The 19,160-nt window shown below is 40.8% G+C and overlaps 3 protein-coding genes across 4 annotated transcripts in view; 1 reads left to right on the plus strand and 2 right to left on the minus strand.

Moving 5' to 3' along the window:
• The window catches only part of LOC140536165 (uncharacterized), a 206,667-nt gene that overhangs the window by 139,965 nt on the left and 47,542 nt on the right, over positions 1-19,160 (minus strand). The gene's annotated exons all lie outside the window — the stretch shown is intronic.
• The window catches only part of LOC140536166 (uncharacterized), a 97,505-nt gene that overhangs the window by 30,804 nt on the left and 47,541 nt on the right, over positions 1-19,160 (minus strand). The window lies entirely within an intron of this gene.
• LOC140536265 (protein disulfide-isomerase A2-like) lies at positions 13,256-18,992 on the plus strand. Its single transcript, XM_072657983.1, has 4 exons — positions 13,256-13,382; positions 14,129-14,307; positions 17,662-17,850; positions 18,504-18,992. Exons 1-4 carry the CDS (start codon positions 13,256-13,258, stop codon positions 18,570-18,572), a joined length of 564 nt encoding a protein of 187 aa, XP_072514084.1. The 3' UTR covers positions 18,573-18,992.

The following is a 19,160-nucleotide window of genomic DNA, read 5'->3' on the forward strand; positions in this document are numbered from 1 at the left end:
ATGCAGAGAAATAAGACATGAAGCAGATTGATAGTATAACTTCTATTAACAGAAGAAGGGCATATCTGGGGGAGAGTTGAGTTGTTTCCCTTCAGTTTAGAACTAAAAGTGCGTCTGAACATCTATATTTCATTAGAAAGACAAAAACTGCCTCCAGATTCCACTGAACACCAAACCACATTCCAAACACAGGAGTGGCTACAACCATGAATACAGAAAGAGAGAGAGAGAGAGAGAGAGAGAGTTGGATCTACAGAGCTGTGTGGTCAGTGGTTTGATCTGCAGTGCTGTGTGGTCAGTGGTTTGATCTGCAGTGCTGTGTGGTCAGTGGTTTGATCTGCGGTGCTGTGTGGTCAGTAGTTTGATCTGCAGTGCTGTGTGGTCAGTAAAAAAGAGAAAAGTGCTAAACAGAGGAAAGTGAAAGAAGCTCCCTCATCGTGTTGATCAGGTTAGGATGATGGCACGCTGCCAACAACAAAAACACACACAAGCTCCAGCCTGCTGTCGGGTCTCTGATCTGATTCTGGAGAAATAAGAATCTGACGCTCTCACTCCACCTCCCCAACTTCCTCTGAACCCAGAGAGAGAGGGAGAGAGAGTTCCTCAGAAATGGGACTAGAACAGACTAGCACTTGTGTGATGTGTTCACATCATGTTCTCATTCTTTGGTTCCACTTCAGGTTCTAGGCTTTCATTCTCATCACAGCATTAATAACTGCTTAGAGTTAGAAGATTATAGGATATAGACATCAACAGCTAAAACTAGCAGCTGCTAGGTGGTCCTATCAGACTTCATCAGGGTCTACTGGATGTCCTGAATTCTTCTTGACTGACTGTTGTTTAACTTCCTGATTGAGCTGACTGAACAACTAATGAGCTAAGCGTCTGATTGGCTGTCTAGATCATCAATCTACCAGAAGAATCACAAACCCTGTTTTCACAGCTCTTTCATTAGGCTGCAGTTCCACCAGGTTTGGGCGGTATCCACTTATTTAATACTGGAAAACCATTTCCAAATATTAAAGAGGAAAACTGTAGCCAGACACTATCAAATAAAAAGCTCTGTTAGATTTTCACACCGTCGCCATGCACAGCTTTAAACACATAATTTAATAAATGTTAAACCATCAACCTGAATACAGCTGCTAAACTTAGGAGAGAGGAGCCGGTTAGCTTTAGCTTAGATAGCATGATAACATTCCATTTACCGCTGAACACGTTCAGTTCTGGCTCACTGGAACTCCACTGATGAAGTTAAAGAGTATCCACTAGTAATACTAGTGTAGTACAGTACTACCAGAAAGCAGCACATCTGCAGCTCCTTCATTATCTGAGCTACATCATGTGTTAACAGGTCATGTTATAACCAGTGGAAATGACGGCTATTTCCCTCCATATTATTATTCTATACCTTACAGTGAAGATATTATAATCAGATGTAGCTCATTCCCTCACTTCCTCATTTATTTACATTAACTGCTTCTGCAGAGGCAGCAATACAGTCATGATCACCTAAAGCCATGGTTACTTTATTAATTAAACCCAGTCCAGAAGTAAACAGGTTGTGTAAAGTGGTCAAATTGGTCAACTACTGACTCTTAATCAGGGTCTTACTGTTTAAACACAGATTCTCCTCTCACACTGCAGGGTTTCCTCATAAAGCAGATCATACTCAACTGTCCTGTCCATCAGAAGCAGAACCCACACTCTATCAACACTGTATGACTGATGAAAAATGAAGTGCATACAGTAAATATTCCATTTCCAGCGTACATTTAAAACCAGGTGTTATTTCCTACCTCTATATTTCAGGACACTGTGTGTGAGATTGAAGAACCAATCCCTTCCTCTCTTGGAGGTCAGCGTCTCTTCAGCTGTTCAGAGCTTTACTGAGTGTGTGATCTAATGACAGTGGGTGTAGTTCACTGAACAGCGTCACTAAAACAGGTTTGATCTAAATCTCAGTAATGCAGTGGGTAAGACAACCACCCACACACCATCTCACCTACAGTCACACTAACACACACAGACTACAGCGTTCTCTTCAGGACAAGCTAAAGTCTGAACAAGTCTCTACATGGAAAACTCTCCAGAGACTCAGAACATGTGAGAACCTCCATTACAGACCTTTTAGGTGCTGTTTGGAAGCTCTTTAGTTCAGCAGGGTAAAATCAGCTGGAAGGGCTTTGTGGTGAAAGTGGATCTAAGCTGCAGTGGACCAGGCTAGAGGTCAGCATGGGCATGGAAAGCCTGAACCCATCCGGTACTCACCATCAGTCAGAGGGTTTAATGTATTTTATTTATTATTGATATAAGCATGGATCTTGATGGAGATGGTTTGGTAATATAGACTATTATTGTCATTAATTAGTGTTGATAAATGGATGCAATAATACAGGAAGATGATAAAATCCTGCACTTAACAACTGATATTACACATAGAGCCCAGCCGGTCCCCTCCCAGAGTCCAATGATCAACCACTTTTAGTACAGTGGAGTCAGGTCTCAGCAAGTAATCTGACAATCTGTGTGTGTGTGTGTGTGTGTGTGTGTGTGTGTGTGTGTAGGAACAGCACATTTCTACACACTGTGTACATTCACTGGCCACTTTATTAGAAACCCCTCCCCTGTAGTTCCACCCTGCTGGTGTTTAGTTAGAGATTGTAGCTCATGTGTTGATGCAGTTTGTGTTAGACATGTTCAAATATGTCAATACTGTGTGTGTGTGTGTGTGTGTGTGTGTGTGTGCGTGAGAGAGAGAGAGAGAGAGAGAGAGAGAGAGAGAGAGAGAGAGAGTAGTAACTGTGTACACAGTGTTTCTTCTAATTTGTTGGCAGCAGAGGGCGATATTGATCATGTGATTAGGAGACTGAAAGTGAAAGTAGCTTTAAACTTCCACAAGAAGAGATCAGATATCAGAGCTCTGTATTTCACAAGGTCACTTCATTACTGAACTACAACTCATTTAAACTAGTTTCAATAATATTGTGTCTTTAAATATGATGTTTTGGTTTGTTCATATATTAACTATTAATATAATTATAGAATATAATATAAATATAAATTCTTTCTTTCAATATTATTCAACCTCAGACTGTGTGCACATTTTCTGTGTGTCATTTTTGTCCAGTAAAAAAACAATAACTTCATTGCTAGAATTTGTGTAAAATTAATGAATGAATGATGTGTTTTTAAACTGGAGGTAAATGAGTTTTTTTACCATGGTAACTGTCACCAGTTACAGGCTTCCTATTAACTAACATCTACATGAAAATCCTACTGGATCACTACTTGTACTAATCATTTAATATTTGTGAATAATATAATAATATTGTTTTCAGAGCTCAGGGCAAAGACTACAAGATCAGCACAGCTCTGGATAAAAAGACCAGTCCAAGTTTCCACTTTACAGTCTGTGATGGGGAATGAATGTGGTGCAGGAACTGAACTTCTTACTGATAAAGGCTGCTGAAAAGGGTCTTGCAGGTGAACAACCGGCACAACAGCAGCTTGACTGTACATTCTTAATCACTTTCCTCAAACTCTTAAAAAATAATTGTAAAGTCCACACAATGCACACAGATTATTAGCTGATCAAACGGCCTTGCTCTTTGATCTCTGTATGATAATGAGATATGACATGATAATACTTGCATTTGATTGGACTTAGCTCCTAGTGTCATTACCACTGGACTTCAGATATACTTCGAATGTGAGAACAATGTGCTCCAACTGGTTTTCTCCTTCTAATGAAACAGTGGAGTGTGTGTGCAGGTGTGTGATATTACAAACTGCTCTGCTGTGAGAAACTACAGTCCTGAAACAGAGATCATGTGATCATGTAGAAGCTGTTGGATGTGTCTGCTGTAGGACTGGATGTCCTGATGAAGATGGAGCTGAACATGTCTAACTGAAGACTCCTCTGAAAGACTCTGAAGACTTATCTCAGAAACAGGTAACAGGTAACACTGCTGTGACTGATATCATCACTGCTGTTTCTGACTGGGGCTTTCAGTACGACACAGAAGGAGACTGAAGGTTTAAGGATCATGTGATCATTTGTTGAAATATCTGCACAGGAATATGAGCAGTTCTGTGTTTCCGGTTCTGATCATTACACTGTTCTTCTACACAGTTTCTCAGCACTGTGTGTGTTTGTACATTAGCCTGTGTGTCTGCACTCTGTGTTCAGTGTGTTTTCAGCTTGTAAGCAGCTCATGTGGGGCTGGGTTCAATTTACCAGTCGTTCATCACTTAAGCTCATGATCCTTTACTCTGTCTTTTCAAACTACTGACACACTGACACGGCATAAATCAAGCTGCGTGATCGCTAAAATAAAAAGGTCGCTAAAATAGGACCCCGTGTGTTTTACGATCTTCATGCAGCTTGATTTAGGGCGTGTTAGTGTGTCTTTACTGTAGTAATGACGGGAAAAGTAGGCCTCGCACGGCTTGAGACGCACAAAAGGCATGTACTAAGTCCCTTAATTATTCATGGGTGTGTTTTGGGTGTAACATGCAATAAACCAATCAGCGCATCACTTGCCTTTCCCTTTAAGAACCAGGTGCGCTCTGACTTCGAAGGATTGCTCTTTCAGTGGGGCATCTACCTGACCATGTCCAGCGCTTCTCAGCAGAGGAAACAGACCTGCTCGTTCACACTGTGAAGGTCATTACCGGGAACAGCAGGGATTTACTGATGCTTGCTGTGTTTCCTTGTTCCAGCCTGATGTAGACCTCAGTTATGAAGAGCCCTCACTAGTACATTACCACACAAACCTGCTGGACGCAGGTACATCATCAGGGCTTCCAGCTCTTCAGATTTCATTCATTAGAAACCTCACCCAGCTCCTCCATTTGATGTAGTTATTGTTATAGAGAAATTGGTTTCAGATTGTGTTTAGTCTGATTTATGTTATTAACCTTGTTTGGTGTCATAATAAAGAAAATATATTAATGAACAATGATGTAACTGTAAATTTAAAAATATATTAATCAACCAGGGTGACTAATGAGTTGATGAAAAAGACAAGATGAAAATGATCCGTTTTATTAAATTATTTATTGTATGAATCATTTTTTAATATGGTAATGACAAACATGATTTACAGTTTTGATAGGTGAAATAAGATCATAGAGCTAATTGCTGGACATAGCATATAATTAACAATACTAGTTAATTAGTTAACTAGAGTGCTGAAGTCATTATGCAAACTCCAATCAGTGCAAAAACCTTAATAAATATAATACAGAAAAATATAGAACATGGACTATAAAGTGACCTGAGAGATGTGCAACTCTTATTCCAGCAGGAACTGTTGCTCATTAGTCTGTCTGGAACGCTGCACTGTGGAGATTAAGTGAAGTTATTGCACAAAAATGTAGCTGTTGTTTCTTAACTAGTTCTTCAGCACAGTCTGATGTAGAAAAGAAAGGCTAGTTTATAGCTGTGCAGCAAATGGTCAAGCCTCAAGTGTGTGTTTTATTTACCACAAGAAACTCATAATAATAGTGTTTTCTACCTACCAACACTCTCTTGACTAGAGTTTGCCTAAGTTCCTCTGTGGTCTAGAGACAGGTGGAGGCATGCCAAACCTTCTGGGGTCATCAGGGCGAAGCGACCTTAGTCTGGGCGTTCCCCTGCCAGTCATAAAGCAGCGGCTGTAAGAATGGAATTATAACATACTGTTTACAAAGACGAGGAACAGTTTCCTCATCTGGGCTGTCATCACCTTTTCCTTTTCTTCCTGATCATCTGTTCCCCAATCAAAACTGTGAAATTTGAGATTAGTAAATACTAGGAGTCATATTACAAGAACATTTACTTCTACAGTACTACTCAAAACAATGATTACAACTAACACACTGTTCCTGAAGTCACTGATCTCATGTTCACTCATGTTCAGGTTTTCAGTGTCTTGGACACTCATATTCTGAAGACTACATGATAATGAATTACACACTGTCAGCATAGGTCTGACATATACCATATTTACCTCTTCTCCAGAGCTTCAGAGGCATCCATGCTGCTCCCCAGAGCTTCAGTCCCTTCCTCTATATGTGGCAGATCTTCTCTACAGAGATAAAATTGTTCTATTTGTGAAAATGTAGACCACCAATAATCCTATACCTCTGTATTGATATTAAGATCTATAATTCACAAAGTGGTTTAAAAACACTGGACAGGGGCGGTCAAATGATGCTTCTTCCACTGCCTCTTACTAGGGCTGGAGGTGCTGGGACATTCAAAGCTAAAAAGAAAATACCATAATCCCCTTATTTACACTGAAAAGTGAACATCGCTTCACTAAAATATCAAACTACGCTAGTGAAATCTGACCACATCCACCGACTGGGTCACTTCTGTTTCTGTTAGAAACGACGGATAAACGTTATAACGTTAGTAGGCAGGAATGGGCAGGAGCAACGTGTTTGCTGCTGAGGTAGTAAACAGCTGTGGCCGATCTGCTCCTCCGGTGTTAGCCAGCACTAGTCTGGATCACTTCACCTGTTTCAAATACGCGCTGCCTTGATAACCCAGCACTGACTGAAGTTCAGTGCTCACCTGTTCAGGAGAAAATGAGCCAGTTGCCGTCTTGAAGTCCTTCTGGACTCTAAACTGTCTCCATCTATCAAACACATCGCCAGTATTTACTCTGGATTTACTCCGTCTCTATTCATGGAGCTTTTTAGACGAATGCAGAGGCTTTTTTAGGTACCGCAGTCGCGCCATCTGCACTGCGAGTTCTAGTGCGCGAGTTCTGCGAGTTCTAATTTAGAGCATTTCTATTGATCCGTTTATCCAGATTTAGTTGCACAGTGTACAGAGCAGCTACAGTGTTTAAATCATGGTGAAAACAAAAAAAATTAAGATACATGGTTTTCATTGGACAGCAGCAATTTACTCCATTCCTGTTATACGCAGAAGAAAAAGTACTACCTCTAGGGGGAGCTAAGCACTGAGTGATGTTTAGCATAGATAACCTTTTTTTTTATTAAAGCTAGACAACAGTGTATTGATCTGAACATTTTGGAAAAAAGATCAAGATATCTTAAAGATCATTTCATGATAGTCATGACATTCTTGATAGTCCTGAACTGATTTGCTCCTGTAAATGCAAGACATGTTAATGTGAACAAAAGCAACAAACCTTGTAAAGATGCTGGCTGAAGCTGGTAAGAGAGTGTCATTATCCACAGTGAAATGAGTCCTGTACTAACATGGTTTCCACTAAGTAAGGAAAACTGTAAATTATGAGTTGTTGTACCTGCTAGATTTTCTTTAAATAGGTAAAATAGGTGGTAGGTGAGCAAGCGACAGAGACCCCCAGTGAGTTGGATCAGCACAATTGGCAGAGGTATTTTTACAGTTGGTGATTTATCTAGGTACTGGTCCAGAATGCAATTTATGTCACCCTCAAATATTAAATTAGAATTAGAAATATTAGGAATCTGTCATGCTGGCTAGGCGAGACAAGGGAACACTCGCAGGGACAGAGCAATGCAAGAATATGGTCTTTAATAATGAAACCAAACAAACAAATACAACAAAACGAGGCAGCAAAGTATAGGGTCCAAATCCGGAAACTGAAAACAAACAGGTGACAACAGAATTGGGGCTAAACCTGAGGCTGGAACGTAGCCCGGGAGCAAAGTGAGAATGGGCAAATCAAACAAAGGGAGGAAGGCTAGAACTCAAAGAAACCAATGAAACTAGCAAAACAAAACCTCACCCCAAAACCGCGCTCGTCAGGCGCTAATAAACTTACTTGACTAGAGTGCCAGGGAACCGGACGCCAAAACCCAGTGGCGACCAACCGGTGACCCAGACAGCAATCTCCTTCTGAACGTGAAACCGCTCCGATAGAGCATCCACTACCGAAGCCTGTAGACTCTCCTAGAAGTCTCATGAACATGAAGCCAACCTTACAGCTTGGCATTGCAAGAGTAATTCTCAGCGACGAGGCATCTGCGTTTGCTCCCTTTGTACTCAGCTCTCAGGTGAAACGAATCAGAACTAAACAGAAAACATGACGTCTTACTACGACCGCTGTCAACATAAAAGTCCTTAGTGAGAAAACCAACGGGAGGAACAGAAAGTACATGAACACTGAAATCAACCCAACATCGACTGAAAAGTCCCAAGGAGCCTGTGGACCGCGGCCCGAAACCGCCCCTGGGGTTGACAGTACCCCACCCCCGAGGCGGCCGCTTAAGTGCTTGAAACGAGTCCTCTGCGGCCTGCGTCCATGTGATGCGCTGCGGGGCTCCCTTGAGTAATGACGTGATGGGCGCTGCCAAACTACTGAAGTCTCTAATGAACCTCCTGTAGAAGTTTGCGAAGCCTAGAAAGCTCTGTACTTCCTTGACCGAGCCTGGTGACGGCCAATCCAGAACCGCCTGAACCTTTGCCTGATCCATAAGAACCCCCCGCTCGCTGATGATGTAACCCAGAAAAGGTATCTCCGGCACGTGGAACACACACTTCTCTAATTTAACAAACAGCAGGTGGGACCTGAGGCTCGCCAGGACCAGGCGGACGTGACGCACATGGGTGATCAGGTCGGGGGAGTACACCAGTATGTCGTCCAGAAAGACCACCACGAATCGTCCGAGGTAGTCCCTCAGGACGTCATTGATAAACAACTGGAAGACGGAGGGGCGTTGGCTAGGCCATACGGCATGACCCGGTATTGGTAATGCCCCCTGGTGGTCATGAACGTCATCTTCCACTCGTCCCCCTCCCTGATCCGCATGAGATTGTATGCGCTGCGCATAGGGGAAGCGCCTGGTTATCGCGTTATGCGCCCTATACATGGCCCCACCCCCCCCCCCCTTTCTTCTGAATAAAAAAAAACCCTGACGCTACAGGAGACTTAAATGGTGTGATATACCCCTGTGCTAAGGCTTCGTCTATGTACTCCTCCATCGCCCGTTCCTCCTCCCTAGTGAGGGGATAAACTCGTGCTTTGGGTAAGACCGCTCCCTCCACAAGGTCGATGGCGCTGTCATACGGGCGGTGGGGGGGAAGCTTAGCAGCACCAGACTCAGAGAAGACGTCTACAAGGTCCGCATACTCGGAAGGTAGGACGACTAGGGACTCTGGCTCTGGACTCTCCACAGATGTGGACCTGACTCTAAGGGGGGCGAGATTGAAGCAGTATGGGCGGCAATACGAGGACCAAGACACTATCTCCCTGTCAGGCCAGGAAATATGAGGGTTGTGTTTACTCAGCCATGGCAGACCTAGTATCAGTTCATGCTCAGAGGCCGGGAGCACCAGCAGTGAGGCCTCCTCCTGGTGCAAGAAGCTAGCGGCTAGGTGGACCCCAGTCGTCACGTGGGTGATGGGCCGAGGACCCATGGGCTACCCGTCCAGGGTGGTGATGCGGAGAGGTCTCAGGAGTTCCTCCACCGGGATCCTCAGGCGCTCCACAATGTCGGCCCTCAGGAAGCTCCCCTCCGCACCGCAGTCGATCAACGCTGCAACACACACAGACTGGGATTGGTAGGTCACTAATACTGGCAACGTGATCGACCGTGACACAAGCCCTTTTTGGTTGTGAAATGTTCATATGCGAAGTTTAGCGCCTCAGTGAGATCAGTGAAGACTTTCTCAGTGCCCTTGTATGTAACTCGAAGCTTGGCTGGGTAAAGCAAGCTCCCGGTTAGTCGCTCAGCAGTTGGTGAAAAGTCTCAAAAAATCTGGATGGGCTGATTGTTGAAGTGTAGATTCCTCTGAGACGTGACCCTGCACATAATGTTCTTCAACACATGGTCGTAAAGGACCCGAAGAATGAGTTCATCCTCGGGCTGAAAATGCAGGGCTCGTTAAGCTCAGTCAAGAAGTGGCGGCACTTCTTTCAGCAACTCCGCTACAAAGTCCCTCATATTTTGACCATGCTCCAGTCGTTCTTGTACATTTGCAGATTTTGCCTCTTTGAGCGACCTTCCAGGTCAAGGCATTTCCCAGAAAGTCCGCTACTTCGGCAGCCAAAGTCTTGACTTGAGTCTGAAGGGTAGGAGTAGTGTTGGAATTTGCAGGTGTTGCCTGCTCAATGTGTTCTAAAGCTATGTTCATCTGTTGCTGCACGGTGTTTTGGCAAGTGTGTGTTTGAGTGTGTAAATAAAAAGATCAGAATCAAACCAGGACTACAGAAATGTATGTACACACACACACACACTTAGTCATCATCTGGTCATCAGTGGCGAGGATATTAGGTGATAAATGATCTTTTCCTTTATTATGTCTGTTATACTGCCTGTGTACTATTTTGCCCTCCCTCTGTTATTGAAGCAGTGAGATATTTTGATATTGTTTGTTTGGTTTTGTGTTTCTCTTGCTTTATTGCTTTACTGTCTACGCCCTGCCTCTGCCTAAATCATGAATTACACACAAAAACTAACCTAGTTTTTCCTGTGTAAAAGAGGAAGGTGAAAAAGAACTAGAAAAGACTTTTTTAAAAAAAAAATAACATTTTGAAACATTTTGTTTGATTATGGACGCTTTGCATAATGCTTGGCCGGGTCGCGGGGTCGTGTGTGGGGGAGTTACATTTTGCATTTACTGAAGGCCCACACAGTATATCAAATGCCTAATCATAAATCGGCCAGAGCCCTGAGTACTTGCTGATGCAAAAACGTTCGACTTCCACTGTTGCGCACCATTCAGTGAACAAACACAATGTTCAACCTATGGTTCTTTTGAAACAAGAAACTATTTTTTTACCCTGAACAATAAAGCATATTACACTATTTGAAAAATGCATTTAAATTACGCGTATTGGTAATGCAATGAATATACAACGTTTATTACTCTTTGATAATACATTTTGTATTTTACAACATTTATTGTTTATATGGTTTGAAAATGCATTTTGATTATTTTTTAAATAACGTTTATTGGTTATGCGTTGGATTGGTTAAGTCTAGACCATACAGTAAATAAATAAAGCTTTTAGGCTTTCCTTTTTGAAATAAGGTGTAATTGAATATGCTGTGACTATGAGATTCATATGTGAGGTTGTGTGAGGTTGTGTTGTGAATGAATAAAATGTAAGTACTTTCTTTTTATATAGTTATGCACAAAAAACAACAGGTTTCGGTAGTTTTGAATCGTTTATTGACATTCACAACAGGATACACACTTTTGAACACAATTTAGAATGTGACAGTAATAATTTATCGTTTGCAAGCTTTTCACAAATCGCAATTGTTTTTTTTTCTGCAAAACCAAGTTCGTTTAGATGACAGCGTGAAAAATACACAATGCGTCTGGCGGGAAACCATAGAAATCTTGTTATTTCCCTCTGGTAAAATGAAAACGGCAAGACAGTGTTGGCCGGGTTGGGTGCGTGTTGAAGATGAAACCCGAGGGACGGGGATGTTTTACTTGCAGGGGCTAGGGGCTGAGGCGAGTCCATTCTTTTGTTAAATTTAGTCCTTTGTACCTCACGCTTTCGATTGATTTGTCATACACGGCAAAGACTACTGTGTTAATGGTGTTGGGCAAGGGGCTTCGGAACCGAACATCCAGTCTGACGTTACCGGACTGGACCAGTGACAGCGACTACTGGATCAGTAGCCTCCACCAGACTGAAATATTCTCTCATATATCGTTAAAGATTAAAAACGGGTCGGAACGGCGTCTAATGGTTTGACACACCGTCCACCAGCAGACTAAAAGATCTACATAGTTATGGTGAAACTTAAACGGTTTGCGCGAGTAAGATGCGCTAAAGACTTAGTTATGAACAAATCCCAAAGATATACATGTAGAGACTTTACTTGAGGGGACGTTAACTATTTTTGCAGTTAAAAGCCGGAGGACATCAAAACAAATTCGTTTTATTAAGCATCAGTTTAACTCTCACTTCCACGGAGTTTAAAATAAGTTTTCCGTCAGTTTATCGTTTACAGTGTGAGCTTTGAAATGCAGGCTGTTGTTTTTATAGGGGTTAGAGATGTGTCGTCCAGAAACGACGTCCTTGCGATGTTCTGAACCGCCGTCTTCAGGTGTGGTCTGACCAAACAGAAACCCCGTTAGACCTGACTCCGCTTGAGTAACATAATATTCCAAACGTTTTGACTATTCTTTGTTATGTTCAGTTCCACGGGTCTAGTAAGTGTCTCTAACGTAAAACCGAACCATAGTTTTTTTCTTAAATACTAAAAGGACTCAAGTCCTTCCCGAAACAAAACCAAATTTCCACTTCCTAATTTTGAGCTTCTACTACGGATTTTCTAATTCGTATAACAGGTATAACAGCTTCGCTGCTGGCACTGTTCGGTAGCGTGATGTATAATCACTTTTCTCGTCGTAGTTTTTTAATGATTAGGGTGGGGGAGAAAGGCCGTATACCATCTTTTCATCGATCCACGAAACACATTTCTGATCCCAGCCTTTCCACCTGACTTTTATTTGAATGCCGGATTTATTTCATTTTTCCTATATTTTTTAATCCGATAGGTCCTGTTTACCGGTACTAAGATGTTCTGCATTTTTTCTTCATTAAAATAACCTTTTATCAATTCCCCATCCACGTCTCTAAGTTTATACACGGGTGGGCTCGTTTTAATACTTTTTATACCACGAGCCTTTGTTCACTTTATATCTGGGTAGCTGGACCATTTCCTACCGCTGAATGCTGAATGCATGTCACTCAGAGGGCATTTTTTTACTCCATTTTTTACTTGGGTGGTAATACCCAAACCAACCACATAGGGTACCACAGCAAACAAACACTCACCAACATGCTAGCGACCACCCAAGACACCACTGCAACCACTAAGCAGCTTAATAACACATAACTACTTATCAACCACTTAACAATACCATTTTAACATTGTAGAATTCACATGGGATACCATAGACACTGCCTAGGAGACATGTATTAACACCCTAGCAACTACTAAGCAATTCCATAGCAACAACCAAGCAACTAAGCATTTAAACATGTTTTTTTGTTTGTTTGTTTGTTTGTTTTTAGCAGTTTAGAATGCCTTCTTGTATGTTTTTCGTATGTTGGTCAAGCTACCAAAAGTTTTTTTTAGAAGTTTTCTTATAAAAATATAATATCAGTATCAGAAACACTAGATAATCAGGGTTTCAGTATCAGTATTGGTGCCAGAAAAGAAAAGGATTACCATCCTTGTAAGATATTGTGCTTTATGGAGGTCTGGAACTACAGTCTTGTTTCTCATATAGATTGATGTGTTCATTAAGATAGACATCAACAAAGAGGTTTCCCATGTGATGAAGTATTTTGGTATCTCTGCGAGTGACACTCCAGTTCTCCGACTTATCAACAATGACACGGTGAAGAAGTACGCCATGGAGGAAGAAACCATCAACACGGACACACTGAGTACTTTCTGCCAGGGTGTGCTGGATGGCAAAATAAAGGTTATCAGAAGGGCTGATCAATATATTGTTTGTAATCATTCATGTGATATTTAGCATTTGCAGTACTGATACTACAGTAGGCTGAACACAGTAATAAGTTTCTATTATTGTGTGCTTTGGTCACTGACCAACCTCAGATGTTCCAGATGAGATTCTCGGGGTGGTTTGATAAAAAGACAAATACACTGCAAAACAGTGAATAAGCAGCAAAGAATCACATTAAGTTAACTTCTGTCTGTTCCAGGAAAGCTAAAGTAGGGCTGTGTCCCAATAATTTACTACTTTACTCATTTTTACCTGATCTCATGTGGATCCACTTATTAGTCAGCTCTTAGTGATGCCTTGGGCAACAGATCAGGCAAGGAAGGCAGAAAGGAATTTCTTAGGGGGTTATCATATTTCCATGTCTGTGTGTTTCTCATACTGTATTGTTTTTTTTACTGTAAGCTAATTTAGTACTAATCTGACAACCAGTAAGTTCATGAATGAGTCTTAATTTGGTTCTTGATCCTCAACTGTCGTACACAGCCTCATATGATGAGCCAAGAGATTCCTGAAGAGTCCTGGTGGGAAAGAACTTCGAACAAGTCGCCTTTGACGAGACCAAGAACGTCTTTGTGGAATTCTGTAAGCAGAATATTCTGATCATTTCAGTCAAAACTAAAACTACATAGGCGGGTCACTGATCTTTGCTATTATCCCTATTATTTTGACATTTTCCAGATGCTCCTTGGTGTGGTCACTGTGAAGAGCTGGCTCCTGTGTGGGAGAAGCTGGCAGAGAAATATAAGGACCATGAAGACATCATTGCCAACGTGGATTCCACAGCAAATGAAGTGGAGGGGGTGACAGTGCAGGGATTCCCCACCCTGAAGTTCTTTCCAGCAGGGACTGAAAGAAAGGTCAGCGATTTTTTTTTTCTTATCTGACCTCATCAATGCTTTTCATCATACTTTAGTATACTGCTTTTGGGGGAACATGGCATCCTGCATGGGTAATATATGACATGGGATGTTCTATAATGGGTACAAATAACTCAGATTGTTGAGTTATCTGAATCTCAAGTTAATTCATTTGGGAAACAAATTCCAATGTTTTTCTGGGATTTTTTTTCCAGCTTTGCCCAGGTAATTTTCCAGGCAGGAGTTTTGGGGATAATTGTCCTAAGTTATAAAACCCCTGGTAAAACACATGAAATCACCACACTTAACACATATTCAGATCTGTTTTACTTCCTGACAAAGAAGAAAATCTCAGATATTATAAAACAAGTTTCATTTGTTTCATTCTGGCTTACTTTTAAAAAATATTATTAAAATATTGTTTGCATTTTGTTTTTCAAAAAGAAGAAGATAAAATTGAATCAATGGAAAGGACTATAAAACTGCTTCAGAAAGGAAATACTACTTCTAATACTAAAATAGAAAAAAGGCACAACAAAACGAAAGGAAATCAGATGTGTGAACACAGACGTCTCTGTCTGTGACAGGACTGTAGGAAATTAGCTGAATGAGATGGGATTAACATATAGGAAACCACTAACCCCTAAACAGTATAAAACAAGGTTACACTGGGCTAAAGAGAAGCAGACTGATGATGATTGGATGAGAGCAATCTTTAGTGATGAATCGTGACTTTGCATTGGCCAAAGAGGTGATTTCAGGTGAAGAAGCAGGGATATGACAGTTATTTCCGCAACAGTCAATGCACAGGTGTTCATATGGAGTAAATGGAGTACTGGTGCCATCTGCAGGACAGCGCTTACATTCTCCCCGTGTATCTACAGAGAATTTTCTACAATTTATTTTTTAAGATAATAAGCTAATTATTCAGAGACATATACTAAAACTATACTAAACCCTAGCATATTTCCCACATGTTCTTTCAATTACTCCATACATCTATCATCATCATCATCTACAAATGAATATTATATAAAAATTAATTTAAACTTAGCTTCCAGCACCTGCTGTTCATGAACAATTCAGGAGTACGTAGAGTGAGTGTGAATCCTGCAGCTGTGTCATGCTGGCTAGGCGAGACAAGGGAACACTCGCAGGGACAGAGCAATGCAAGGAAACAGTCTTTCATGACCAAACAAACAAACAAACAAACACCAAAAACGAGGCAGCAAAGTACAGGGTCCAATAAACAGAAACAGAAAACAAACAAGTGACAACTGAAATGGGGATTAACCTGGAAGACCACCTGAGGCTGGAAAGTAGTCCGGGAGCAAAGCGAGAGGGGACAAATCAAACGGGGGGGAGGAAGGCTGGAACTCAAAGGAACCAAAGAAACTAGCACACAAAAGCCTCCCCCCAAAACCGCGCTCGTCAGGCGCTGATGAACTTACTCGACTAGGGCGCAAGAGAACCGGACACTAAACCTCCCTGGCGACCAACCGGTGACCCAGACAGTGAACTCCTGAACCTGAAACCGCTCCGATAGAGCATAAACTACTGAACTCGTAGACCTCCCTAGAAGTCTCCTGAACGTGAAGCCAACCTCACAGCTTGGCATCGCAAGAGTAATTCTCAGCGACGAGGGATCTGCGTTTGCTCCCTTTGTACTCCAGCACTCAGGTGAAACCAATCAGAGATAAACAGAAAACATGGCATCTTACTGCGACCACTGTCAACATAAAATTCCTTGGTAGTAGAACGACGGGTGGTGAAACAGAAAGTACCTGAACATAGAAATCAACCCAACATCAACTTAAAAGACCCCAGGAGCCTGTGGACCGCGGCGCCGCTGGGCTGACAAGCTGTAACAGACAGAGGGGTTAGTTGTTAGTTTCTTAAAACTGTAAACGGTAACTAACACTAGTAATTCAGTAAAAGTGCTCCATATTAGCTTTAGAACCTGGATTTGTACGAATATCTGCAGCTAAATCAATATGATCAGTCAAAAGAGGATGTGTGCAAAATTCCACATTTATTTTTCACATCAAAGTGGAACAGCAATTATCAGCATTAATCACTTAATTAAGTTTATTTAAAATGATATATATGGGCTCACGCTGTTTACTTTGGGACGCTTAGTTCTAACACTGTGTTGAAAGTACCTCCAGCATGTGTGCTTGCTTTGAGTTCTTTACATGCTTCCGAATTATACACACGACTCAGTACGCAAACACACTTCACTTCAGGGTTCATCCTGAAAAATATCTGTCCTATCTTTTTACATTCTCACAGTGAGGTCTTCTGTGAATTCTGACTATATTTAGACATTTTCTCAAGATTCACACCATAGTAAGTAACTTTAAGCACAGGTCCATTAGAACGTCTTCTAAATAATTTGTATTTTTATCAAACAATTGTATCATTGTTCATTTGCTCTTCTACTTTCCTGGGGGGCTTTTTTTTATTAATAATTTTACTCTGATACAGTAAATGTTACAATGAGCCCCTCCCACTGTTATAGTAAACCCAGTTCACTACTACTGAACTACTACAGTCTCTGTAGACTGCATCAATCCCACTGTGGATATACAGTACCAGTCAAAAGTTTGGACACACTTTATTTTTTATTTATTTTTTTCCTACTTTGTAAATGAATACTGAAGTCAACCTGACTATGAAGGAACACACTACTACATGTAGTAGTAAAATATAATAAAATACTATACTAAAATACATTTAGGTGGGATATTATTTGGGGGTGCTGTTAACTTGCGGTTTCTTAGGCTGGTAACTCTGATGAACATATCCGGTGCAACAGAGGTAGCTCTTGGTCTTCCTTTCCTGGGCTGGTCCTGATGAGATTCAGTTTTACCATAAGTTTTAGAAAGTTTTCGGATTGACTGACCTTCCTTACTTAAAGTAATATTGTACTGTCATTTGTCTTTACTTCGCTGAGTAGTTTATTATTAATTACTCAAATAGAGTTATTCACTGTATACCAACTCTACCCTATTCACAGCACAATTGATGGTCTCAAACACATTAAAATGGCCAGAAATTCAAATGATAAACTCTTGATCAGACACAGCTGTAAACTGAAAGCCATTCCAGGTGACTACCTCATGAAGCTGACTGAGAAAATGCAAGTGCAAAGCTGAGCAAGAGGTGCCTTCTTTGAAGAATCTAAAATATAGTTTGGGTGACATTAGTATTAATCTACAATGCATAACATTTTTACATAATGGAAACACAAGGTGTATCCAGACATTTGACTGGTGCTATATAAAATATATTGTTTGAATGTTTTTGATGAAATAAACTCTAATAAATGTATTTTCAACACTCTGATATCAGGTGGTGGATTACAATGGAAATAGAGATTTGGAAACTTTCTCCAAATTTCTGGATAACGGTGGGGTGTTGCCTGAAGGGGAGAAGGAGAAAGATGACGATGATGATGATGACGATGACGATGATGATGACGAAGATAAGGATAAAGATGAAGATGAGGACAAGGATCAAAAAGACAGTGAAGAAGATGAGGTCTGTAATAGAATATAAAAGTCATACATTCCATGATGCTGACAAGTCTGCCTCTATCTCTGACGTTAAAATGTCCAAACTAAGATGTAATGCTAAAAACAGCATTTTTTCTCATCTCCTTTTAATAATCTCCTGATTGTTCATTTATAGTCTCAAATTAGATCTTTAATAAAACAACAATAATAGCAGCCGTAACTGAGCAAATAAGACAAGTTAAACTGTTAATAAATCATTGGAATACCCATGCTAGCATAATTTTAAAACCTTCAGGAGTTGATCCTTGGAGTAGGAAAAGAACTTCTTACAGTTTAAATCTGAAATCTGAATATGCAAAATACAAATTATAATGCACATGAATAGCTTTCTGGAACTACACTGAAATCCACTACACTAAAACCCATAAAACATCACTTTAATGCTGACTGAGGCTCATAACTCACTTCTGGTAGCCTTACTCTTCAGGCCTTCTTGGAAATATGTTTTTGAACTGGTTAAATTTGTGTGCTTGTTCACACTGGACGTAGTAAAATAGATCAGTGTGTAAAATCAGTGCTTTCTTTTGTATGAAAGATGTACAAGTCTTCTTATACAAACATTCTCTGTTCTGTTAATTTTCCTCTCGATCACATGTTCTTTCTATTTTTTCTCTTTAGGACTCAAACGAGTCGGCAGAAGATTCAGAAAAACCCAGCAATGAATCCAGCAGCAAAGATGAGCTATAAAAAACAAACCAGCTCAGGAATCAGTTGGATAAATGAAGAATGACTGACACCGAACTGAATATTTGAACACAGGTTCACACAGTGTGAATCGATTGACTCGGCACTGAACCATTTAAATGTCAGTCTATAGAGCAGAGCCAAATAATTGACCATGGTCAGAATTGTTTTAATGTGTAAAACAAACATCTCCCAGTTCTTTCTACAGACCTCAGTTCAAGTGAAGTCAAGACATCTACCAGGTCTTTCCTGAGGTGTGAAGAAAGACCTGAGATGTTATGATGTAAAGCAGGACAGATAGGGAAGTATTATGGTATATCCATACATTGGTCTCATTATCGTCTTAATATCTTTGAAGAGTTTATATAAAGCATTTCTAAACCCTGTTCACACAGTTTTAACTGAATAAACTCTGGTTAATAATTCTGGTGATGACTTTTCACTTTTTGATAGCACACATACGTTACAAGTTACATAATTTCTTCATCCAGTGTTTTCATAAAAATAAATGACTGAACCTAGTGGTAAAAAAATTACTCAATTCCTGTTACACAAAGAAGAATAAGTACTACCCAACTGTGAAGCAAGGGG

Source organism: Salminus brasiliensis, chromosome 15, assembly GCF_030463535.1.
Source record: "Salminus brasiliensis chromosome 15, fSalBra1.hap2, whole genome shotgun sequence".
Classification (NCBI taxonomy): Eukaryota; Metazoa; Chordata; class Actinopteri; order Characiformes; family Bryconidae; genus Salminus; species Salminus brasiliensis.